The 26,095-nt window shown below is 44.4% G+C and overlaps 1 protein-coding gene across 1 annotated transcript; it reads left to right on the top strand.

Annotated features, from left to right (window-relative positions):
* The first annotated feature begins 199 nt into the window (after positions 1-199).
* On the top strand, positions 200-26,095 carry LOC129844784 (cleavage and polyadenylation specificity factor subunit 4-like). Its single transcript, XM_055912904.1, has 8 exons — positions 200-635; positions 1,205-1,255; positions 1,477-1,629; positions 3,091-3,186; positions 5,236-5,329; positions 21,712-21,784; positions 23,030-23,224; positions 24,282-26,095. The coding sequence occupies exons 1-8, from the start codon at positions 533-535 to the stop codon at positions 24,348-24,350; spliced, it is 834 nt and encodes a 277-aa protein (XP_055768879.1). The 5' UTR covers positions 200-532; the 3' UTR covers positions 24,351-26,095.

Genomic DNA, 26,095 nt, shown 5'->3' with positions numbered 1-26,095 from the left:
AGTGTGAATAATGGTATCATTTGGAGTATGGTGTCACATCCCATTGCGTTACCCTTTTCCAGCCCATATCTCACGCTAGCTCAATGGGGTCTTAATGTAACCATGACTACATTCGGACCCCAGTGCAGCTCTGTGTAAACAAGCGTAATTGTAGGGTCGGCATCTTGTGGCAAGTTCACATCCAGACTCTCTCATTGATCGATTACTCGGCCTTTTTAACCACCCCCAGGTCAAAGGTTGGAGTTCAACCCGCCCGCCTTCTGGAGGCAAGAGAAACAAGATGGCAGATCAACAAGACAAACGGGACTTGTTTTAGTTAATCCAACTTTTCCACTTTTGATTTCTGCACATTAAAATATATACAATTAGCTAGCTAAAGAAATCTATCGCCGACGCATTTTATGGGTGATATATCAGCTACTTAAGCGAGATTTCACAGGTTAGCTGATTGCCAACTGCCGTTAGACTGCTAGCTAGGCTAAGCTAGGCTAGCTTGTTTCTGTCTGGTCGGAGCGTAGTGAGAACTGCCATCATGCAGGACCTGATAGCCACCGTGGACCACATCAAGTTTGATCTAGAGATAGCTGTGGAGCAGCAGCTGGGGGCTCAGCCTCTCCCCTTCCCCGGGATGGACAGTAAGTAGTCGCTACTTACTAAGTTAGCCAGTTAGCTAACGTTAGCTAGGTACTGTTGTAGTTTTAGCATGGTAGCTAAGCTAGCTAGTTTAGCTAGCTAACTTCTTAACTGATTTTTATAGTTAGTTTATAGTTTTTTGCAGAGTTTGAGGCTGCAGTGGGTTAGGATTATGTATAGTTTTGTATTGTAACTTCCTGCCCTGTGTCTGTGCAGAGTCCGGGGCTACAGTGTGTTAGGATTATGTATAGTTTTGTATTGTAACTTCCTGCCCTGTGTCTGTGCAGAGTCCGGGGCTGCAGTGTGTTAGGATTATGTATAGTTTTGTATTGTAACTTCCTGCCCTGTGTCTGTGCAGAGTCCGGGGCTGCAGTGTGTTAGGATTATGTATAGTTTTGTATTGTAACTTCCTGCCCTGTGTCTGTGCAGAGTCCGGGGCTGCAGTGTGTTAGGATTATGTATAGTTTTGTATTGTAACTTCCTGCCCTGTGTCTGTGCAGAGTCCGGGGCTGCAGTGTGTTAGGATTATGTATAGTTTTGTATTGTAACTTCCTGCCCTGTGTCTGTGCAGAGTCCGGGGCTGCTGTGTGTGAGTTCTTCATGAGAGCAGCCTGTCTCAAAGGTGAGAGTGTTACCGGTGATGAGTTCTCTGTATGTGACTGCTACAGCCTCCTCTATGTGTGTGTGTGTGTGTGTGTGTGTGTGTGTGTGTGTGTGTGTGTGTGTGTGTGTGTGTGTGTGTTTTAAAGAACTGACCCAGTGTGTGTGTGGATAGGAACTGACCCAGTGTGTGTGTTGATAGGAACTGTGTGTAAATAGTGACCAGTGTGTGTGTTGCTGCAGGTGGCATGTGTCCGTTCCGTCACATCAGTGGGGAGAAGACGGTGGTGTGTAAACACTGGCTCAGAGGACTCTGTAAGAAGGGAGACCAGTGTGAGTTTCTACACGAGTACGACATGACCAAGATGCCCGAGTGTTACTTCTACTCCAAGTTCGGTATGTGGCTGGGGCTTATTTAACCTTTTATTTAACCAGGCAAGTCAGTTAAGAACAATTTCTTATTTTACAATGACTTGTAAAATAAGAAAAAAATAATAAGAAACCCAGTGTGCAGCAGACAGTGCCCCCCATCTGTATCGGCTAACTGTCTACTGCAGTGCCTCCCATCTGTATCGGCTAACTGTCTACTGCAGTGGCCCCCCATCTGTAACGGCGAACTGTCTGCTGCAGTACCCTCCCATCTGTATCGGCTAACTGTCTACTGCAGTGTCCCCCATCTGTATCGGCTAACTGTCTGCTGCAGTGCCCCCCATCTGTATCGGCTAACTGTCTGCTGCAGTGGCCCCCATCTGTATCGGCTAACTGTCTACTGCAGTGACCCCCATCTGTATCGGCTAACTGTCTACTGCAGTACCCCCCATCTGTATCGGCTAACTGTCTACTGCAGTGTCCCCCATCTGTATCGGCTAACTGTCTGCTGCAGTGCCCCCCATCTGTATCGGCTAACTGTCTGCTGCAGTGGCCCCCATCTGTATCGGCTAACTGTCTACTGCAGTACCCCCCATCTGTATCGGCTAACTGTCTGCTGCAGTACCCCCCATCTGTATCGGCTAACTGTCTACTGCAGTGCCCCCCATCTGTATCGGCTAACTGTCTACTGCAGTGCTCCCATCTGTATCGGCTAACTGTCTACTGCAGTACCCCCCATCTGTATTGGCTAACTGTCTGCTGCAGTGCCCCCCATCTGTATCGGCTAACTGTCTACTGCAGTGACCCCCATCTGTATCGGCTAACTGTCTGCTGCAGTACCCTCCCATCTGTATCGGCTAACTGTCTACTGCAGTGTCCCCCATCTGTATCGGCTAACTGTCTGCTGCAGTGCCCCCCATCTGTATCGGCTAACTGTCTGCTGCAGTGCCCCCCATCTGTATCGGCTAACTGTCTGCTGCAGTGGCCCCCATCTGTATCGGCTAACTGTCTACTGCAGTACCCCCCATCTGTATCGGCTAACTGTCTGCTGCAGTACCCCCCATCTGTATCGGCTAACTGTCTACTGCAGTGCCCCCCATCTGTATCGGCTAACTGTCTACTGCAGTGGCCCCATCTGTATCGGCTAACTGTCTACTGCAGTACCCCCCATCTGTATCGGCTAACTGTCTACTGCAGTGCTCCCATCTGTATCGGCTAACTGTCTACTGCAGTGCCCCCATCTGTATCGGCTAACTGTCTGCTGCAGTGCCCCCCATCTGTATCTGCTAACTGTCTACTGCAGTACCCCCCATCTGTATCGGCTAACTGTCTACTGCGGTGCCCCTATCTGTATCGGCTAACTGTCTGCTGCAGTGCTCCCATCTGTATCGGCTAACTGTCTACTGCAGTGGCCCCCCATCTGTAACGGCTAACTGTCTACTGCAGTGCCCCCATCTGTATCGGCTAACTGTGTCTCTGTGTGTTTAGGAGAGTGCAGTAACAAGGAATGTCCATTCCTCCACATCGACCCAGAGTCTAAGATCAAAGACTGTCCCTGGTATGACAGAGGCTTCTGCAAACATGGTACGTACTCACTCACTCACTCACTCACTCACTCACTCACTCACTCACTCACTCACTCACTCATTCTCTCTCACTCATTCACTCATTCTCTCTCACTCATTCACTCATTCTCTCTCACTCATTCTCTCTCACTCATTCACTCATTCTCTCTCACTCTTTCACTCATTCTCTCTCACTCATTCACTCATTCTCTCACTCATTCACTCATTCTCTCTCACTCACTCATTCTCTCTCACTCATTCTCTCTCACTCATTCTCTCTCACTCATTCTCACTCACTCATTCTCTCTCACTCTCTCACTCATTCTCACTCACTCATTCTCTCTCACTCTCTCACTCACCCTCTCACCCTCTCACTCACTCACTCACTCACTCACTCACTCACTCACTCACTCACCCTCTCACTCACTCACTGCTCCAGCACTAAGAGACTAAACAGACCGTGCCGACCAATGGTTCACAGCAGCAGGTGTCTCTGCTTCCTCAGAACATCAACTGTCATTTCCTGTTCACTTCCTGATGATTCTACATGTTGAATCACCACCGCTCGCTTCCTGATATGTTGAGTCGCCACCGTTCACTTCCTGATGTGTTGAGTCGCCACCGTTCACTTCCTGATGTGTTGAGTCGCCACCGTTCACTTCCTGATGTGTTGAGTCGCCACCGTTCACTTCCTGATGTGTTGAGTCGCCACCGTTCACTTCCTGATGTGTTGAGTCGCCACCGTTCACTTCCTGATGTGTTGAGTCGCCACCGTTCACTTCCTGATGTGTTGAGTCGCCACCGTTCACTTCCTGATGTGTTGAGTCGCCACCGTTCACTTCCTGATGTGTTGAGTCGCCACCGTTCACTTCCTGATGTGTAGAGTCGCCACCGTTCACTTCCTGATGTGTAGAGTCGCCACCGTTCACTTCCTGATGTGTAGAGTCGCCACCGTTCACTTCCTGATGTGTAGAGTCGCCACCGTTCACTTCCTGATGTGTTGAGTCGCCACCGTTCACTTCCTGATGTGTTGAATCGCCACCGTTCACTTCCTGATGTGTTGAGTCGCCACCGTTCACTTCCTGATGTGTTGAATCGCCACCGTTCACTTCCTGATGTGTTGAATCGCCACCGTTCACTTCCTGATGTGTTGAATCGCCACCGTTCACTTCCTGATGTGTTGAATCGCCACCGTTCACTTCCTGATGTGTTGAATCGCCACCGTTCACTTCCTGATGTGTTGAATCGCCACCGTTCACTTCCTGATGTGTTGAGTCGCCACCGTTCACTTCCTGATGTGTTGAATCGCCACCGTTCACTTCCTGATGTGTTGAGTCGCCACCGTTCACTTCCTGATGTGTTGAATCGCCACCGTTCACTTCCTGATGTGTTGAATCGCCACCGTTCACTTCCTGATGTGTTGAATCGCCACCGTTCACTTCCTGATGTGTTGAGTCGCCACCGTTCACTTCCTGATGTGTTGAGTCGCCACCGTTCACTTCCTGATGTGTTGAGTCGCCGCCGTTCACTTCCTGATGTGTTGAATCGCCGCCGTTCACTTCCTGATGTGTTGAATCACCGCCGTTCACTTCCTGATGTGTTGAGTCGCCACCGTTAACTTCCTGATATGTTGAGTCGCCACCGTTCACTTCCTGGTGTGTTGAGTCGCCACCGTTCATCAACACCCAGCAGGTGATCTACTGTGCTGATGTTCCTGTTGTCCTTAACATTCTCCCTCCTCCCTTCCACATCCCTCCCACTCCCCCCCTCCTCTCTCCCTCCTCTCTCTCTCTCTCCCTCCCTCCTCTCTCTCCCCCCTCCCTCCCTCCTCTCCCTCCCCCTCCCACATCCATCCCTCCCTCCCTCTCTTTCTCCCTCTCCCTCCCTCTCTCTCACCCCTCTCCCTCACCCCTCTCCCTCCCTCTTCTCCCTCTCTCTCCCTCCTCTCTCTCCCCCCTCCCTCCTCCCTCCCTCCCTCTCTTTCTCCCTCTCCCTCCCTCTCTCTCACCCCTCTCCCTCCCTCTTCTCCCTCTCTCTCTCTCTCCCTCCCTCCCTCCCTCCTCCACAGGTCCAGACTGCAGACACCGCCACACCAGAAGAGTAATCTGTATGAACTACTTGGTTGGGTTTTGTCCAGAGGGCCGGTCCTGTAAATTCATGCAGTGAGTTTATTCAATCTGTTTAATATTCACCGTTTATAGCCTCTACCCTGCGTGGTCTGGAATACTGCAGCTGTTGTGTTCTACCTGGAGTCTGAGGTCTTCATCAGTTCCTGAGTAGACGGGGGGGGGGGGGGGGCAGAGGAACTGGCTTTGAGGTCCAGATTAGAATTTGAGGTAACACCCCTCCTCCTGAGTAGACGGGGGGGGGGGGGGGCAGAGGAACTGGCTTTGAGGTCCAGATTAGAATTTGAGGTAACACCCCTCCTGAGTAGCACCTCTTGGTCATATGTATATCCTCTCTGACCCAGGAGGAGGTAAGACTACACTAACCATAATCCTCTCTGACTCTGAGCCCTCTGGGTCAAGTAGTGCACTCTAAAAAAAAGAATAGCATTAGGACTTTAGGCCGTCAGATGAAATTAATAATAGTATTTAGGACTTTAGGCCGTCAGATGAAATGAATAATATTATTTAGGACTCAGGCCGTCAGATGAATAATAGCAGTTAGGACTTTAGGCCGTCAGATGAAATGAATAATAGTATTTAGGACTCAGGCCGTCAGATGAATAATAGCAGTTAGGACTTTAGGCCGTCAGATGAATAATAGTAGTTAGGACTTTAGGCCGTCAGATGAATAATAGCAGTTAGGACTTTAGGCCGTCAGATAAATAATAGCAGTTAGGACTTTAGGCCGTCAGATGAATAATAGCAGTTAGGACTTTAGGCCGTCAGATGAATAATAGTATTTAGGACTTTAGGCCGTCAGATAAATAATAGCAGTTAGGACTTTAGGCCGTCAGATGAATAATAGCAGTTAGGACTTTAGGCCGTCAGATGAATAATAGCAGTTAGGACTTTAGGCCGTCAGATGAATAATAGTAGTTAGGACTTTAGGCCGTCAGATGAATAATATCAGTTAGGACTTTAGGCCGTCAGATGAATAATATCAGTTAGGACTTTAGGCCGTCAGATGAAATGAATAATATCAGTTAGGACTTTAGGCCGTCAGATGAAATGAATAATATCAGTTAGGACTTTAGGCCGTCAGATGAAATGAATAATAGCAGTTAGGACTTTAGGCCGTCAGATGAAATGAATAATAGCAGTTAGGACTTTAGGCCGTCAGATGAAATGAATAATAGCAGTTAGGACTTTAGGCCGTCAGATGAATAATAGCAGTTAGGACTTTAGGCCGTCAGATGAATAACAGCAGTTAGGACTTTAGGCCGTCAGATGAAATGAATAATAGCAGTTAGGACTTTAGGCCGTCAGATGAAATGAATAATAGTATTTAGGACTTTAGGCCGTCAGATGAAATGAATAATAGCAGTTAGGACTTTAGGCCGTCAGATGAAATGAATAATAGCAGTTAGGACTTTAGGCCGTCAGATGAATAATAGCAGTTAGGACTTTAGGCCGTCAGATGAATAACAGCAGTTAGGACTTTAGGCCGTCAGATGAAATGAATAATAGCAGTTAGGACTTTAGGCCGTCAGATGAATAATAGTATTTAGGACTTTAGGCCGTCAGATGAAATGAATAATAGCAGTTAGGACTTTAGGCCGTCAGATGAAATGAATAATAGCAGTTAGGACTTTAGGCCGTCAGATGAATAATAGCAGTTAGGACTTTAGGCCGTCAGATGAATAATAGTATTTAGGACTTTAGGCCGTCAGATGAAATGAATAATAGCAGTTAGGACTTTAGGCCGTCAGATGAATAATAGTATTTAGGACTTTAGGCCGTCAGATGAAATGAATAATAGCAGTTAGGACTTTAGGCCGTCAGATGAAATGAATAATAGTATTTAGGACTTTAGGCCGTCAGATGAAATGAATAATAGCAGTTAGGACTTTAGGCCGTCAGATGAATAATAGTAGTTAGGACTTTAGGCCGTCAGATGAAATGAATAATAGCAGTTAGGACTTTAGGCCGTCAGATGAATAATAGCAGTTAGGACTTTAGGCCGTCAGATGAAATGAATAATAGCAGTTAGGACTTTAGGCCGTCAGATGAATAATAGCAGTTAGGACTTTAGGCCGTCAGATGAATAATAGCAGTTAGGACTTTAGGCCGTCAGATGAAATGAATAATAGCAGTTAGGACTTTAGGCCGTCAGATGAATAATAGCAGTTAGGACTTTAGGCCGTCAGATGAATAATAGCAGTTAGGACTTTAGGCCGTCAGATGAATAATAGCAGTTAGGACTTTAGGCCGTCAGATGAATAATAGCAGTTAGGACTTTAGGCCGTCAGATGAAATGAATAATAGCAGTTAGGACTTTAGGCCGTCAGATGAATAATAGCATTTAGGACTTTAGGCCGTCAGAGGAAATGAATAATAGCAGTTAGGACTTTAGGCCGTCAGATGAATAATAGTATTTAGGACTTTAGGCCGTCAGATGAAATGAATAATAGCAGTTAGGACTTTAGGCCGTCAGATGAATAATAGCATTTAGGACTTTAGGCCGTCAGATGAAATGAATAATAGCAGTTAGGACTTTAGGCCGTCAGATGAAATGAATAATAGCAGTTAGGACTTTAGGCCGTCAGATGAATAATAGCAGTTAGGACTTTAGGCCGTCAGATGAATAATAGCAGTTAGGACTTTAGGCCGTCAGATGAATAATAGCAGTTAGGACTTTAGGCCGTCAGATGAATAATAGTATTTAGGACTTTAGGCCGTCAGATGAAATGAATAATAGCAGTTAGGACTTTAGGCCGTCAGATGAATAATAGCAGTTAGGACTTTAGGCCGTCAGATGAATAATAGCAGTTAGGACTTTAGGCCGTCAGATGAAATGAATAACAGCAGTTAGGACTTTAGGCCGTCAGATGAAATGAATAATAGCAGTTAGGACTTTAGGCCGTCAGATGAATAATAGCAGTTAGGACTTTAGGCCGTCAGATGAAATGAATAATAGCAGTTAGGACTTTAGGCCGTCAGATGAATAATAGCAGTTAGGACTTTAGGCCGTCAGATGAATAATAGCAGTTAGGACTTTAGGCCGTCAGATGAAATGAATAATAGCAGTTAGGACTTTAGGCCGTCAGATGAATAATAGCAGTTAGGACTTTAGGCCGTCAGATGAATAATAGCAGTTAGGACTTTAGGCCGTCAGATGAATAATAGCAGTTAGGACTTTAGGCCGTCAGATGAATAATAGTAGTTAGGACTTTAGGCCGTCAGATGAATAATAGTAGTTAGGACTTTAGGCCGTCAGATGAATAATAGCAGTTAGGACTTTAGGCCGTCAGATGAAATGAATAATAGCAGTTAGGACTTTAGGCCGTCAGATGAATAATAGCAGTTAGGACTTTAGGCCGTCAGATGAATAACAGCAGTTAGGACTTTAGGCCGTCAGATGAATAATAGCAGTTAGGACTTTAGGCCGTCAGATGAAATGAATAATAGCAGTTAGGACTTTAGGCCGTCAGATGAATAATAGCAGTTAGGACTTTAGGCCGTCAGATGAATAATAGCAGTTAGGACTTTAGGCCGTCAGATGAATAATAGCAGTTAGGACTTTAGGCCGTCAGATGAAATGAATAATAGCAGTTAGGACTTTAGGCCGTCAGATGAATAATAGCAGTTAGGACTTTAGGCCGTCAGATGAATAATAGCAGTTAGGACTTTAGGCCGTCAGATGAATAATAGCCGTTAGGACTTTAGGCCGTCAGATGAATAATAGCAGTTAGGACTTTAGGCCGTCAGATGAAATGAATAATAGCAGTTAGGACTTTAGGCCGTCAGATGAATAATAGCAGTTAGGACTTTAGGCCGTCAGATGAAATGAATAATAGCAGTTAGGACTTTAGGCCGTCAGATGAAATGAATAATAGCAGTTAGGACTTTAGGCCGTCAGATGAAATGAATAATAGCAGTTAGGACTTTAGGCCGTCAGATGAAATGAATAATAGCAGTTAGGACTTTAGGCCGTCAGATGAAATGAATAATAGCAGTTAGGACTTTAGGCCGTCAGATGAAATGAATAATAGCAGTTAGGACTTTAGGCCGTCAGATGAATAATAGCAGTTAGGACTTTAGGCCGTCAGATGAAATGAATAATAGCAGTTAGGACTTTAGGCCGTCAGATGAAATGAATAATAGCAGTTAGGACTTTAGGCCGTCAGATGAATAATAGCAGTTAGGACTTTAGGCCGTCAGATGAATAATAGCAGTTAGGACTTTAGGCCGTCAGATGAAATGAATAATAGTAGTTAGGACTTTAGGCCGTCAGATGAATAATAGCAGTTAGGACTTTAGGCCGTCAGATGAAATGAATAATAGCAGTTAGGACTTTAGGCCGTCAGATGAATAATAGCAGTTAGGACTTTAGGCCGTCAGATGAAATGAATAATAGCAGTTAGGACTTTAGGCCGTCAGATGAATAATAGCAGTTAGGACTTTAGGCCGTCAGATGAATAATAGCAGTTAGGACTTTAGGCCGTCAGATGAATAATAGCAGTTAGGACTTTAGGCCGTCAGATGAATAATAGCAGTTAGGACTTTAGGCCGTCAGATGAAATGAATAATAGCAGTTAGGACTTTAGGCCGTCAGATGAAATGAATAATAGCAGTTAGGACTTTAGGCCGTCAGATGAAATGAATAATAGCAGTTAGGACTTTAGGCCGTCAGATGAAATGAATAATAGCAGTTAGGACTTTAGGCCGTCAGATGAATAATAGTATTTAGGACTTTAGGCCGTCAGATGAATAATAGTATTTAGGACTTTAGGCCGTCAGATGAAATGAATAATAGCAGTTAGGACTTTAGGCCGTCAGATGAAATGAATAATAGCAGTTAGGACTTTAGGCCGTCAGATGAATAATAGCAGTTAGGACTTTAGGCCGTCAGATGAATAACAGCAGTTAGGACTTTAGGCCGTCAGATGAATAATAGCAGTTAGGACTTTAGGCCGTCAGATGAATAATAGCAGTTAGGACTTTAGGCCGTCAGATGAATAATAGCAGTTAGGACTTTAGGCCGTCAGATGAAATGAATAATAGCAGTTATGACTTTAGGCCGTCAGATGAAATGAATAATAGCAGTTAGGACTTTAGGCCGTCAGATGAATAACAGCAGTTAGGACTTTAGGCCGTCAGATGAAATGAATAATAGCAGTTAGGACTTTAGGCCGTCAGATGAATAACAGCAGTTAGGACTTTAGGCCGTCAGATGAATAATAGCAGTTAGGACTTTAGGCCGTCAGATGAAATGAATAATAGCAGTTAGGACTTTAGGCCGTCAGATGAAATGAATAATAGCAGTTAGGACTTTAGGCCGTCAGATGAATAATAGTAGTTAGGACTTTAGGCCGTCAGATGAATAATAGCAGTTAGGACTTTAGGCCGTCAGATGAATAATAGCAGTTAGGACTTTAGGCCGTCAGATGAATAATAGCAGTTAGGACTTTAGGCCGTCAGATGAAATGAATAATAGTAGTTAGGACTTTAGGCCGTCAGATGAATAATAGCAGTTAGGACTTTAGGCCGTCAGATGAAATGAATAATAGCAGTTAGGACTTTAGGCCGTCAGATGAAATGAATAACAGCAGTTAGGACTTTAGGCCGTCAGATGAATAATAGCAGTTAGGACTTTAGGCCGTCAGATGAATAATAGCAGTTAGGACTTTAGGCCGTCAGATGAAATGAATAATAGCAGTTAGGACTTTAGGCCGTCAGATGAATAATAGCAGTTAGGACTTTAGGCCGTCAGATGAAATGAATAATAGCAGTTAGGACTTTAGGCCGTCAGATGAAATGAATAATAGCAGTTAGGACTTTAGGCCGTCAGATGAAATGAATAACAGCAGTTAGGACTTTAGGCCGTCAGATGAAATGAATAATAGTATTTAGGACTTTAGGCCGTCAGATGAATAATAGCAGTTAGGACTTTAGGCCGTCAGATGAAATGAATAATAGCAGTTAGGACTTTAGGCCGTCAGATGAATAATAGTAGTTAGGACTTTAGGCCGTCAGATGAATAATAGCAGTTAGGACTTTAGGCCGTCAGATGAATAATAGCAGTTAGGACTTTAGGCCGTCAGATGAATAACAGCAGTTAGGACTTTAGGCCGTCAGATGAAATGAATAATAGCAGTTAGGACTTTAGGCCGTCAGATGAATAACAGCAGTTAGGACTTTAGGCCGTCAGATGAATAACAGCAGTTAGGACTTTAGGCCGTCAGATGAAATGAATAATAGCAGTTAGGACTTTAGGCCGTCAGATGAATAATAGCAGTTAGGACTTTAGGCCGTCAGATGAAATGAATAATAGCAGTTAGGACTTTAGGCCGTCAGATGAAATGAATAATAGCAGTTAGGACTTTAGGCCGTCAGATGAATAACAGCAGTTAGGACTTTAGGCCGTCAGATGAATAACAGCAGTTAGGACTTTAGGCCGTCAGATGAAATGAATAATAGCAGTTAGGACTTTAGGCCGTCAGATGAATAATAGCAGTTAGGACTTTAGGCCGTCAGATGAATAACAGCAGTTAGGACTTTAGGCCGTCAGATGAATAACAGCAGTTAGGACTTTAGGCCGTCAGATGAAATGAATAATAGCAGTTAGGACTTTAGGCCGTCAGATGAATAATAGCAGTTAGGACTTTAGGCCGTCAGATGAATAATAGCAGTTAGGACTTTAGGCCGTCAGATGAATAATAGCAGTTAGGACTTTAGGCCGTCAGATGAATAATAGCAGTTAGGACTTTAGGCCGTCAGATGAAATGAATAATAGCAGTTAGGACTTTAGGCCGTCAGATGAATAATAGCAGTTAGGACTTTAGGCCGTCAGATGAATAATAGCAGTTAGGACTTTAGGCCGTCAGATGAATAATAGCAGTTAGGACTTTAGGCCGTCAGATGAATAATAGCAGTTAGGACTTTAGGCCGTCAGATGAATAATAGCAGTTAGGACTTTAGGCCGTCAGATGAATAACAGCAGTTAGGACTTTAGGCCGTCAGATGAAATGAATAATAGCAGTTAGGACTTTAGGCCGTCAGATGAAATGAATAATAGCAGTTAGGACTTTAGGCCGTCAGATGAAATGAATAATAGCAGTTAGGACTTTAGGCCGTCAGATGAATAATAGCAGTTAGGACTTTAGGCCGTCAGATGAAATGAATAATAGCAGTTAGGACTTTAGGCCGTCAGATGAAATGAATAATAGCAGTTAGGACTTTAGGCCGTCAGATGAAATGAATAATAGCAGTTAGGACTTTAGGCCGTCAGATGAATAATAGCAGTTAGGACTTTAGGCCGTCAGATGAAATGAATAATAGCAGTTAGGACTTTAGGCCGTCAGATGAATAATAGTATTTAGGACTTTAGGCCGTCAGATGAAATGAATAATAGCAGTTAGGACTTTAGGCCGTCAGATGAATAATAGCAGTTAGGACTTTAGGCCGTCAGATGAATAATAGCAGTTAGGACTTTAGGCCGTCAGATGAATAATAGCAGTTAGGACTTTAGGCCGTCAGATGAATAATAGTATTTAGGACTTTAGGCCGTCAGATGAAATGAATAATAGCAGTTAGGACTTTAGGCCGTCAGATGAAATGAATAATAGCAGTTAGGACTTTAGGCCGTCAGATGAAATGAATAATAGCAGTTAGGACTTTAGGCCGTCAGATGAAATGAATAATAGCAGTTAGGACTTTAGGCCGTCAGATGAAATGAATAATAGCAGTTAGGACTTTAGGCCCTCAGATGAATAATAGCAGTTAGGACTTTAGGCCGTCAGATGAATAATAGTATTTAGGACTTTAGGCCGTCAGATGAAATGAATAATAGCAGTTAGGACTTTAGGCCGTCAGATGAATAATAGCAGTTAGGACTTTAGGCCGTCAGATGAAATGAATAATAGCAGTTAGGACTTTAGGCCGTCAGATGAATAATAGCAGTTAGGACTTTAGGCCGTCAGATGAATAACAGCAGTTAGGACTTTAGGCCGTCAGATGAATAATAGCAGTTAGGACTTTAGGCCGTCAGATGAATAATAGCAGTTAGGACTTTAGGCCGTCAGATGAATAATAGCAGTTAGGACTTTAGGCCGTCAGATGAATAATAGCAGTTAGGACTTTAGGCCGTCAGATGAATAATAGCAGTTAGGACTTTAGGCCGTCAGATGAAATGAATAATAGCAGTTAGGACTTTAGGCCGTCAGATGAAATGAATAATAGCAGTTAGGACTTTAGGCCGTCAGATGAAATGAATAATAGCAGTTAGGACTTTAGGCCGTCAGATGAATAATAGCAGTTAGGACTTTAGGCCGTCAGATGAATAACAGCAGTTAGGACTTTAGGCCGTCAGATGAAATGAATAATAGCAGTTAGGACTTTAGGCCGTCAGATGAATAATAGTATTTAGGACTTTAGGCCGTCAGATGAATAATAGCAGTTAGGACTTTAGGCCGTCAGATGAATAACAGCAGTTAGGACTTTAGGCCGTCAGATGAATAATAGCAGTTAGGACTTTAGGCCGTCAGATGAAATGAATAATAGCAGTTAGGACTTTAGGCCGTCAAATGAATAATAGCAGTTAGGACTTTAGGCCGTCAAATGAATAATAGCAGTTAGGACTTTAGGCCGTCAGATGAAATGAATAACAGCAGTTAGGACTTTAGGCCGTCAGATGAATAATAGCAGTTAGGACTTTAGGCCGTCAGATGAATAATAGTAGTTAGGACTTTAGGCCGTCAGATGAATAACAGTAGTTAGGACTTTAGGCCGTCAGATGAATAATAGCAGTTAGGACTTTAGGCCGTCAGATGAATAATAGCAGTTAGGACTTTAGGCCGTCAGATGAATAATAGCAGTTAGGACTTTAGGCCGTCAGATGAATAATAGCAGTTAGGACTTTAGGCCGTCAGATGAAATGAATAACAGCAGTTAGGACTTTAGGCCGTCAGATGAATAATAGCAGTTAGGACTTTAGGCCGTCAGATGAAATGAATAATAGCAGTTAGGACTTTAGGCCGTCAGATGAATAATAGCAGTTAGGACTTTAGGCCGTCAGGTGAATAATAGCAGTTAGGACTTTAGGCCGTCAGATGAATAATAGCAGTTAGGACTTTAGGCCGTCAGATGAATAATAGCAGTTAGGACTTTAGGCCGTCAGATGAATAATAGCAGTTAGGACTTTAGGCCGTCAGATGAATAATAGCAGTTAGGACTTTAGGCCGTCAGATGAAATGAATAATAGCAGTTAGGACTTTAGGCCGTCAGATGAAATGAATAATAGCAGTTAGGACTTTAGGCCGTCAGATGAATAATAGCAGTTAGGACTTTAGGCCGTCAGATGAATAATAGCAGTTAGGACTTTAGGCCGTCAGATGAATAACAGCAGTTAGGACTTTAGGCCGTCAGATGAATAACAGCAGTTAGGACTTTAGGCCGTCAGATGAAATGAATAATAGCAGTTAGGACTTTAGGCCGTCAGATGAAATGAATAATAGCAGTTAGGACTTTAGGCCGTCAGATGAATAATAGCAGTTAGGACTTTAGGCCGTCAGCTGAATAATAGCAGTTAGGACTTTAGGCCGTCAGATGAAATTAATAATAGTAGTTAGGACTTTAGGCCGTCAGATGAATAATAGCAGTTAGGACTTTAGGCCGTCAGATGAATAACAGCAGTTAGGACTTTAGGCCGTCAGATGAATAACAGCAGTTAGGACTTTAGGCCGTCAGATGAAATGAATAATAGCAGTTAGGACTTTAGGCCGTCAGATGAATAACAGCAGTTAGGACTTTAGGCCGTCAGATGAATAATAGCAGTTAGGACTTTAGGCCGTCAGATGAAATGAATAATAGCAGTTAGGACTTTAGGCCGTCAAATGAATAATAGCAGTTAGGACTTTAGGCCGTCAGATGAATAACAGCAGTTAGGACTTTAGGCCGTCAGATGAATAACAGCAGTTAGGACTTTAGGCCGTCAGATGAAATGAATAATAGCAGTTAGGACTTTAGGCCGTCAGATGAAATGAATAATAGCAGTTAGGACTTTAGGCCGTCAGATGAATAATAGCAGTTAGGACTTTAGGCCGTCAGATGAAATGAATAATAGCAGTTAGGACTTTAGGCCGTCAGATGAATAATAGCAGTTAGGACTTTAGGCCGTCAGATGAATAACAGCAGTTAGGACTTTAGGCCGTCAGATGAATAATAGCAGTTAGGACTTTAGGCCGTCAGATGAAATGAATAATAGCAGTTAGGACTTTAGGCCGTCAGATGAAATGAATAATAGCAGTTAGGACTTTAGGCCGTCAGATGAATAATAGCAGTTAGGACTTTAGGCCGTCAGATGAAATGAATAATAGCAGTTAGGACTTTAGGCCGTCAGATGAAATGAATAATAGCAGTTAGGACTTTAGGCCGTCAGATGAAATGAATAATAGCAGTTAGGACTTTAGGCCGTCAGATGAATAATAGCAGTTAGGACTTTAGGCCGTCAGATGAATAACAGCAGTTAGGACTTTAGGCCGTCAGATGAATAATAGCAGTTAGGACTTTAGGCCGTCAGATGAATAATAGCAGTTAGGACTTTAGGCCGTCAGATGAATAATAGCAGTTAGGACTTTAGGCCGTCAGATGAATAATAGCAGTTAGGACTTTAGGCCGTCAGATGAATAATAGCAGTTAGGACTTTAGGCCGTCAGATGAAATGAATAATAGCAGTTAGGACTTTAGGCCGTCAGATGAATAATAGTATTTAGGACTTTAGGCCGTCAGATGAAATGAATAATAGCAGTTAGGACTTTAGGCCGTCAGATGAATAATAGCAGTTAGGACTTTAGGCCGTCAGATGAATAATAGTATTTAGGACTTTAGGCCGTCAGATGAAATGAATAATAGCAGTTAGGACTTTAGGCCGTCAGATGAAATGAATAATAGCAGTTAGGACTTTAGGCCGTCAGATGAATAATAGCAGTTAGGACTTTAGGCCGTCAGATGAAATGAATAACAGCAGTTAGGACTTTAGGCCGTCAGATGAATAATAGCAGTTAGGACTTTAGGCCGTCAGATGAAATGAATAATAGCAGTTAGGACTTTAGGCCGTCAGATGAATAACAGCAGTTAGGACTTTAGGCCGTCAGATGAAATGAATAATAGTATTTAGGACTTTAGGCCGTCAGATGAAATGAATAATAGCAGTTAGGACTTTAGGCCGTCAGATGAATAATAGCAGTTAGGACTTTAGGCCGTCAGATGAATAATAGCAGTTAGGACTTTAGGCCGTCAGATGAATAACAGCAGTTAGGACTTTAGGCCGTCAGATGAAATGAATAATAGCAGTTAGGACTTTAGGCCGTCAGATGAATAATAGCAGTTAGGACTTTAGGCCGTCAGATGAAATGAATAATAGCAGTTAGGACTTTAGGCCGTCAGATGAAATGAATAATAGCAGTTAGGACTTTAGGCCGTCAGATGAATAATAGCAGTTAGGACTTTAGGCCGTCAGATGAATAATAGCAGTTAGGACTTTAGGCCGTCAGATGAATAACAGCAGTTAGGACTTTAGGCCGTCAGATGAATAATAGCAGTTAGGACTTTAGGCCGTCAGATGAAATGAATAATAGCAGTTAGGACTTTAGGCCGTCAGATGAATAATAGCAGTTAGGACTTTAGGCCGTCAGATGAAATGAATAATAGCAGTTAGGACTTTAGGCCGTCAGATGAAATGAATAATAGCAGTTAGGACTTTAGGCCGTCAGATGAATAATAGTAGTTAGGACTTTAGGCCGTCAGATGAAATGAATAATAGCAGTTAGGACTTTAGGCCGTCAGATGAATAACAGCAGTTAGGACTTTAGGCCGTCAGATGAAATGAATAATAGCAGTTAGGACTTTAGGCCGTCAGATGAATAATAGCAGTTAGGACTTTAGGCCGTCAGATGAATAATAGCAGTTAGGACTTTAGGCCGTCAGATGAATAATAGCAGTTAGGACTTTAGGCCGTCAGATGAAATGAATAATAGCAGTTAGGACTTTAGGCCGTCAGATGAAATGAATAATAGCAGTTAGGACTTTAGGCCGTCAGATGAAATGAATAATAGCAGTTAGGACTTTAGGCCGTCAGATGAAATGAATAATAGCAGTTAGGACTTTAGGCCGTCAGATGAAATGAATAATAGCAGTTAGGACTTTAGGCCGTCAGATGAAATGAATAATAGCAGTTAGGACTTTAGGCCGTCAGATGAATAATAGCAGTTAGGACTTTAGGCCGTCAGATGAAATGAATAATAGCAGTTAGGACTTTAGGCCGTCAGATGAATAATAGCAGTTAGGACTTTAGGCCGTCAGATGAATAATAGCAGTTAGGACTTTAGGCCGTCAGATGAATAATAGCAGTTAGGACTTTAGGCCGTCAGATGAATAACAGCAGTTAGGACTTTAGGCCGTCAGATGAATAATAGCAGTTAGGACTTTAGGCCGTCAGATGAAATGAATAATAGCAGTTAGGACTTTAGGCCGTCAGATGAATAATAGCAGTTAGGACTTTAGGCCGTCAGATGAATAATAGCAGTTAGGACTTTAGGCCGTCAGATGAATAATAGCAGTTAGGACTTTAGGCCGTCAGATGAAATGAATAATAGCAGTTAGGACTTTAGGCCGTCAGATGAAATGAATAATAGCAGTTAGGACTTTAGGCCGTCAGATGAAATGAATAATAGCAGTTAGGACTTTAGGCCGTCAGATGAATAATAGCAGTTAGGACTTTAGGCCGTCAGATGAAATGAATAATAGCAGTTAGGACTTTAGGCCGTCAGATGAAATGAATAATAGCAGTTAGGACTTTAGGCCGTCAGATGAATAATAGCAGTTAGGACTTTAGGCCGTCAGATGAATAACAGCAGTTAGGACTTTAGGCCGTCAGATGAATAATAGCAGTTAGGACTTTAGGCCGTCAGATGAATAATAGCAGTTAGGACTTTAGGCCGTCAGATGAATAATAGCAGTTAGGACTTTAGGCCGTCAGATGAATAATAGCAGTTAGGACTTTAGGCCGTCAGATGAATAATAGCAGTTAGGACTTTAGGCCGTCAGATGAAATGAATAATAGCAGTTAGGACTTTAGGCCGTCAGATGAATAATAGTATTTAGGACTTTAGGCCGTCAGATGAAATGAATAATAGCAGTTAGGACTTTAGGCCGTCAGATGAATAATAGCAGTTAGGACTTTAGGCCGTCAGATGAATAATAGTATTTAGGACTTTAGGCCGTCAGATGAAATGAATAATAGCAGTTAGGACTTTAGGCCGTCAGATGAAATGAATAATAGCAGTTAGGACTTTAGGCCGTCAGATGAATAATAGCAGTTAGGACTTTAGGCCGTCAGATGAAATGAATAATAGCAGTTAGGACTTTAGGCCGTCAGATGAAATGAATAACAGTATTTAGGACTTTAGGCCGTCAGATGAATAATAGCAGTTAGGACTTTAGGCCGTCAGATTAAATGAATAACAGCAGTTAGGACTTTAGGCCGTCAGATGAAATGAATAACAGCAGTTAGGACTTTAGGCCGTCAGATGAATAATAGCAGTTAGGACTTTAGGCCGTCAGATGAAATGAATAATAGCAGTTAGGACTTTAGGCCGTCAGATGAATAATAGCAGTTAGGACTTTAGGCCGTCAGATGAAATGAATAATAGCAGTTAGGACTTTAGGCCGTCAGATGAAATGAATAATAGCAGTTAGGACTTTAGGCCGTCAGATGAAATGAATAACAGCAGTTAGGACTTTAGGCCGTCAGATGAATAATAGCAGTTAGGACTTTAGGCCGTCAGATGAAATGAATAACAGCAGTTAGGACTTTAGGCCGTCAGATGAATAATAGCAGTTAGGACTTTAGGCCGTCAGATGAAATGAATAATAGCAGTTAGGACTTTAGGCCGTCAGATGAAATGAATAACAGCAGTTAGGACTTTAGGCCGTCAGATGAATAATAGCAGTTAGGACTTTAGGCCGTCAGATGAATAATAGCAGTTAGGACTTTAGGCCGTCAGATGAATAATAGCAGTTAGGACTTTAGGCCGTCAGATGAATAATAGCAGTTAGGACTTTAGGCCGTCAGATGAATAATAGCAGTTAGGACTTTAGGCCGTCAGATGAATAACAGCAGTTAGGACTTTAGGCCGTCAGATGAATAACAGCAGTTAGGACTTTAGGCCGTCAGATGAAATGAATAATAGCAGTTAGGACTTTAGGCCGTCAGATGAATAATAGCAGTTAGGACTTTAGGCCGTCAGATGAAATGAATAATAGCAGTTAGGACTTTAGGCCGTCAGATGAAATGAATAATAGCAGTTAGGACTTTAGGCCGTCAGATGAATAATAGCAGTTAGGACTTTAGGCCGTCAGATGAATAATAGTATTTAGGACTTTAGGCCGTCAGATGAAATGAATAATAGCAGTTAGGACTTTAGGCCGTCAGATGAATAATAGCAGTTAGGACTTTAGGCCGTCAGATGAATAACAGCAGTTAGGACTTTAGGCCGTCAGATGAATAATAGCAGTTAGGACTTTAGGCCGTCAGATGAAATGAATAATAGCAGTTAGGACTTTAGGCCGTCAGATGAATAATAGCAGTTAGGACTTTAGGCCGTCAGATGAAATGAATAATAGCAGTTAGGACTTTAGGCCGTCAGATGAATAATAGCAGTTAGGACTTTAGGCCGTCAGATGAATAACAGCAGTTAGGACTTTAGGCCGTCAGATGAATAATAGCAGTTAGGACTTTAGGCCGTCAGATGAAATGAATAATAGCAGTTAGGACTTTAGGCCGTCAGATGAATAATAGCAGTTAGGACTTTAGGCCGTCAGATGAAATGAATAATAGCAGTTAGGACTTTAGGCCGTCAGATGAATAATAGCAGTTAGGACTTTAGGCCGTCAGATGAAATGAATAATAGCAGTTAGGACTTTAGGCCGTCAGATGAAATGAATAATAGCAGTTAGGACTTTAGGCCGTCAGATGAATAATAGCAGTTAGGACTTTAGGCCGTCAGATGAAATGAATAATAGCAGTTAGGACTTTAGGCCGTCAGATGAAATGAATAATAGCAGTTAGGACTTTAGGCCGTCAGATGAAATGAATAATAGCAGTTAGGACTTTAGGCCGTCAGATGAAATGAATAATAGTAGTTAGGACTTTAGGCCGTCAGATGAAATGAATAATAGCAGTTAGGACTTTAGGCCGTCAGATGAAATGAATAATAGCAGTTAGGACTTTAGGCCGTCAGATGAAATGAATAATAGCAGTTAGGACTTTAGGCCGTCAGATGAAATGAATAATAGCAGTTAGGACTTTAGGCCGTCAGATGAATAATAGCAGTTAGGACTTTAGGCCGTCAGATGAAATGAATAATAGCAGTTAGGACTTTAGGCCGTCAGATGAATAATAGTAGTTAGGACTTTAGGCCGTCAGATGAAATGAATAATAGCAGTTAGGACTTTAGGCCGTCAGATGAAATGAATAATAGCAGTTAGGACTTTAGGCCGTCAGATGAATAATAGCAGTTAGGACTTTAGGCCGTCAGATGAAATGAATAACAGCAGTTAGGACTTTAGGCCGTCAGATGAATAATAGCAGTTAGGACTTTAGGCCGTCAGATGAATAATAGCAGTTAGGACTTTAGGCCGTCAGATGAAATGAATAATAGCAGTTAGGACTTTAGGCCGTCAGATGAATAATAGCAGTTAGGACTTTAGGCCGTCAGATGAAATGAATAATAGCAGTTAGGACTTTAGGCCGTCAGATGAAATGAATAATAGCAGTTAGGACTTTAGGCCGTCAGATGAATAATAGCAGTTAGGACTTTAGGCCGTCAGATGAATAATAGCAGTTAGGACTTTAGGCCGTCAGATGAATAACAGCAGTTAGGACTTTAGGCCGTCAGATGAAATGAATAATAGCAGTTAGGACTTTAGGCCGTCAGATGAAATGAATAATAGCAGTTAGGACTTTAGGCCGTCAGATGAAATGAATAATAGCAGTTAGGACTTTAGGCCGTCAGATGAAATGAATAATAGCAGTTAGGACTTTAGGCCGTCAGATGAATAATAGCAGTTAGGACTTTAGGCCGTCAGATGAATAAAGCAGTTAGGACTTTAGGCCGTCAGATGAATAATAGCAGTTAGGACTTTAGGCCGTCAGATGAATAATAGCAGTTAGGACTTTAGGCCGTCAGATGAATAACAGCAGTTAGGACTTTAGGCCGTCAGATGAAATGAATAATAGCAGTTAGGACTTTAGGCCGTCAGATGAAATGAATAATAGCAGTTAGGACTTTAGGCCGTCAGATGAAATGAATAATAGTATTTAGGACTTTAGGCCGTCAGAGGAAATTAGTCGAAAATAATGAGTGTGATTTCTGCAGCCCACGGTTTGAGCTGCCGATGGGAGCCACGGAACAGCCTCCTCTACCAGCACAGATACTGGGTCACCAGAAGGTAGGACACACCCCGTCTCTCTCTCTCTCTCACCCCGTCTCTCTCTCTCTCTCACCCCGTCTCTCTCTCTCTCTCACCCCGTCTCTCTCTCTCACCCCGTCTCTCTCTCTCTCTCACCCCGTCTCTCTCACACCCCGTCTCTCTCTCTCTCTCACCCCGTCTCTCTCTCTCTCACCCCGTCTCTCTCTCTCTCACCCCGTCTCTCTCTCTCTCACCCCGTCTCTCTCTCTCTCACCCCGTCTCTCTCTCTCTCACCCCGTCTCTCTCTCTCTCTCACCCCGTCTCTCTCTCTCTCTCACCCCGTCTCTCTCTCTCTCACACCCCGTCTCTCTCTCTCACACACCTCGTCTCTCTCTCTCACCCCCCGTCTCTCTCACACACCCCGTCTCTCTCTCTCACACACCCCGTCTCTCTCTCTCACACACCCCGTCTCTCTCTCTCACCCCCCGTCTCTCTCACACACCCCGTCTCTCTCTCACACACCCCGTCTCTCTCTCACACACCCCGTCTCTCTCTCTCTCTCACCCCGTCTCTCTCTCACTCTCACCCCGTCTCACTCTCACCCCGTCTCTCTCTCACTCTCACCCCGTCTCTCTCTCACTCTCACCCCGTCTCTCTTTCTCTCTCACCCCGTCTCTCTCTCTCACACACCCCGTCTCTCTCACACACCCCGTCTCTCTCTCTCTCACCCCGTCTCTCTCTCTCACACACACCCAGTCTCTCTCTCTCTCTCTCTCACACACCCCGTCTCTCTCTCACACACCCCGTCTCTCTCTCTCTCACCCCGTCTCTCCCTCTCTCACACACCCCGTCTCTCTCTCTCTCACACACCCCGTCTCTCTCTCTCTCACCCCGTCTCTCTCTCTCTCACCCCGTCTCTCTCTCTCTCACACACCCCGTCTCTCTCTCTCTCACACCCCGTCTCTCTCTCTCTCACACCCCGTCTCTCTCTCTCTCACACCCCGTCTCTCTCTCTCTCTCACCCCGTCTCTCTCTCTCTCACACACCCGTCTCTCTCTCTCTCTCTCACCCCGTCTCTCTCTCTCTCACACACCCCGTCTCTCTCTCTCTCACACCCCGTCTCTCTCTCTCTCACACCCCGTCTCTCTCTCTCTCTCACCCCGTCTCTCTCTCTCTCACACCCCGTCTCTCTCTCTCTCTCACCCCGTCTCTCTCTCTCACAACAGTCACACTGCACTCCGCTCTTTATATTCAACTTAATTTATATTCCTGTCCTCGTCCCAGCCGTTGCCTTCGCTTGGCCGCTCGTCCCTGTCACTCATCCAGCTGACCAATCCTGGGGGCGGGGCGGGTCCTCACCAGCATCAACACCATCAACGCCAGCCGTACTCCTCTGGTCCCAGCATGCATCAGCACCACAACAACATGGGAGGAGGGAACAGGGGTCCACGCCCACTAGACCAGGTCACCTGCTACAAGGTAAACAGAGACGACACACACACACACACACACACACACACACACACACACGTACGTCTGTCACACAGCTAGACCAGGTCACCTGCTACAAGGTAAACAGAGACGACACACACACACACACACACACACACACACACACACACACACACACACACACACACGTCTGTCACACAGCTCCCAACCTGTTTCAATATCAATATACGTGTGTGTTTGTGTCAGGCTGGGATCTAATTGTTGGTTGTCCACAATGCAATGTTTCCGTATTCACGGTAAAAGCTGCAGATTTCATTCTGAAATTACCTTTTAAAAGCTGCATTGTGGACAACCAGTGATCAGATGGAATCCTCCGTCTCTGTAACACTTGTTTCTCTCTGTGTCTTTCTCTCTCTGTCTCTCTCTCTCTCTCTCTCTCTCTCTCTCTCTCTCTCTCTCTCTCTCTCTCTCTCTCTGTCTCTCTGTGTCTGTCTCTGTCTCTCTGTGTCTCTCTCTCTCTCTCTCTCTCTCTCTGTGTCTGTCTCTGTCTCTCTGTGTCTCTCTCTCTCTCCGTCTCTGTGACACTTGTGTCTCTCTCTGTCTCTCTCTCTCTGTCTCTCTCTCTCTCTGTCTCTCTCTCTCTGTGTCTGTCTCTGTCTCTCTGTGTCTCTCTCTCTCTCCGTCTCTGTAACACTTGTGTCTCTCTCTGTCTCTCTCTCTGTCTCTCTCTCTGTCTCTCTCTCTGTGTCTCTCTCTCTCTCTGTCTCTGTGTCTCTCTCTCTCTCTGTCTCTCTCTCTCTGTCTCTTTGTCTCTGTCTCTCTCTCTCTCTGTCTCTCTCTCTCTGTTTCTCTCTCTGTCTTTCTCTCTCTGTCTCTCTCTGTCTCTTTGTCTCTGTCTCTCTCTCTCTGTCTCTCTCTCTCTGTTTCTGTTTGTGTCTCTGTGTCTGTCTGTCTCTCTGTGTCTGTCTGTCTCTCTGTGTCTGTCTGTCTCTCTGTGTCTGTCTGTCTCTCTGTGTCTGTCTGTCTCTCTGTGTCTGTCTCTCTGTGTCTCTCTCTCTGTGTCTCTCTCTCTGTCTCTCTGTAGTGTGGTGAGAAGGGCCACTACGCCAACAAATGCACCAAAGGACACCTGGCCTTCCTCAGTGGACAGTAGCTCTCTCACGACCCCCGTGGTTGGACTCCGTTCAGCTGGAAGACGACGAGAGCAGAAAGTTCTGTAGATTTTTGAGATGCTATTTTGAAACTTCCAAGTCCTTCGCTGAGTCCTCCGGACGGACAGACAGACCTGTTTCTAGATCGTCAGACTGAGTCCTCAGGACCCTCCGGACAGACAGACCTGTTTCTAGATCGTCAGACTGAGTCCTCAGGACCCTCCGGACAGACAGACCTGTTTCTAGATCATCAGACTGAGTCCTCAGGACCCTCCGGACAGACAGACCTGTTTCTAGATCGTCAGACTGAGTCCTCAGGACCCTCCGGACAGACAGACCTGTTTCTAGATCGTCAGACTGAGTCCTCAGGAACCTCCGGACAGACAGACCTGTTTCTAGATCGTCAGACTGAGTCCTCAGGAACCTCCGGACAGACAGACCTGTTTCTAGATCGTCAGACTGAGTCCTCAGGACCCTCCGGACAGACAGACCTGTTTCTAGATCGTCAGACTGAGTCCTCAGGACCCTCCGGACGGACAGACCTGTTTCTAGATCGTCAGACTGAGTCCTCAGGAACCTCCGGACGGACAGACCTGTTTCTAGATCGTCAGACTGAGTCCTCAGGAACCTCCGGACAGACAGACCTGTTTCTCGATCGTCAGACTGAGTCCTCAGGAACCTCCGGACAGACAGACCTGTTTCTAGATCGTCAGACTGAGTCCTCAGGACCCTCCGGACAGACAGACCTGTTTCTAGATCGTCAGACTGAGTCCTCAGGACCCTCCGGACAGACAGACCTGTTTCTAGATCGTCAGACTGAGTCCTCAGGACCCTCCGGACAGACAGACCTGTTTCTAGATCGTCAGACTGAGTCCTCAGGACCCTCCGGACAGACAGACCGGTTTCTAGATCGTCAGACTGAGTCCTCAGGAACCTCCGGACGGACAGACCTGTTTCTAGATCGTCAGACTGAGTCCTCAGGAACCTCCGGACGGACAGACCTGTTTCTAGATCGTCAGACTGAGTCCTCAGGAACCTCCGGACGGACAGACCTGTTTCTAGATCGTCAGACTAGAGGACAGCAGACAGAGAGTTGAAGCGTCTATGGTCTCCCAGGTAACTAGATGGTCTCCCAGGTAACTAGATGGTCTCCCAGGTAACTAGATGAGTGTTTTCCCCGACTGCGTCCTCTGGTGATGCTTCTGATGTCCTCTTTGATCAAATCCTTCTGTTGGTCCTAAACCCCCCTTTTAACGTCGAGACACTTTTGGGGACCCAGCTGTGATTGGTCAGATTGCTTCATGTACTTATTAAGGGAGAGGAAGTAGAGGAAGTGTGTAACCTAGCCAACCAATCCTGGACATCGGTCATCCAGGGAATCAAACGTTGCTGAGCCGACCCAGGTTTTGATCAAAAATATTAAAACACGATATTCAATCTTCAGACCTTCTTCCTGTATGTGAGTGAAGAGACTAGTAGACGTTCTAACCCAGGATCCTGTTGGTTCATCCCGAATACTCCCGTTTTACTGGCTTCAGAGGCAACCTTCAATGAATTGGAATGGGACTCTTGAGCTGTGATGTTGCTGTTTTGGATCCTTTCACAGCCTTTTCCCCCCGGAGGAGGAGGTGGGACAGATCTGTGGTGCCTTTCTGTAGATTACAGTTTCAGAATGTTCTAGTCTGTAAAATACAATGAACCTGTTCCTCCTGGTCTGTAAAATACAATAAACCTGTTCCAGTCAGTC

Source organism: Salvelinus fontinalis, unplaced genomic scaffold (genome assembly GCF_029448725.1).
Source record: "Salvelinus fontinalis isolate EN_2023a unplaced genomic scaffold, ASM2944872v1 scaffold_0230, whole genome shotgun sequence".
NCBI lineage: Eukaryota > Metazoa > Chordata > Actinopteri > Salmoniformes > Salmonidae > Salvelinus > Salvelinus fontinalis.
The sequence above is the reverse complement of the archived record's forward strand: the minus strand, read 5'-3'. Positions and strand labels throughout refer to the sequence as shown.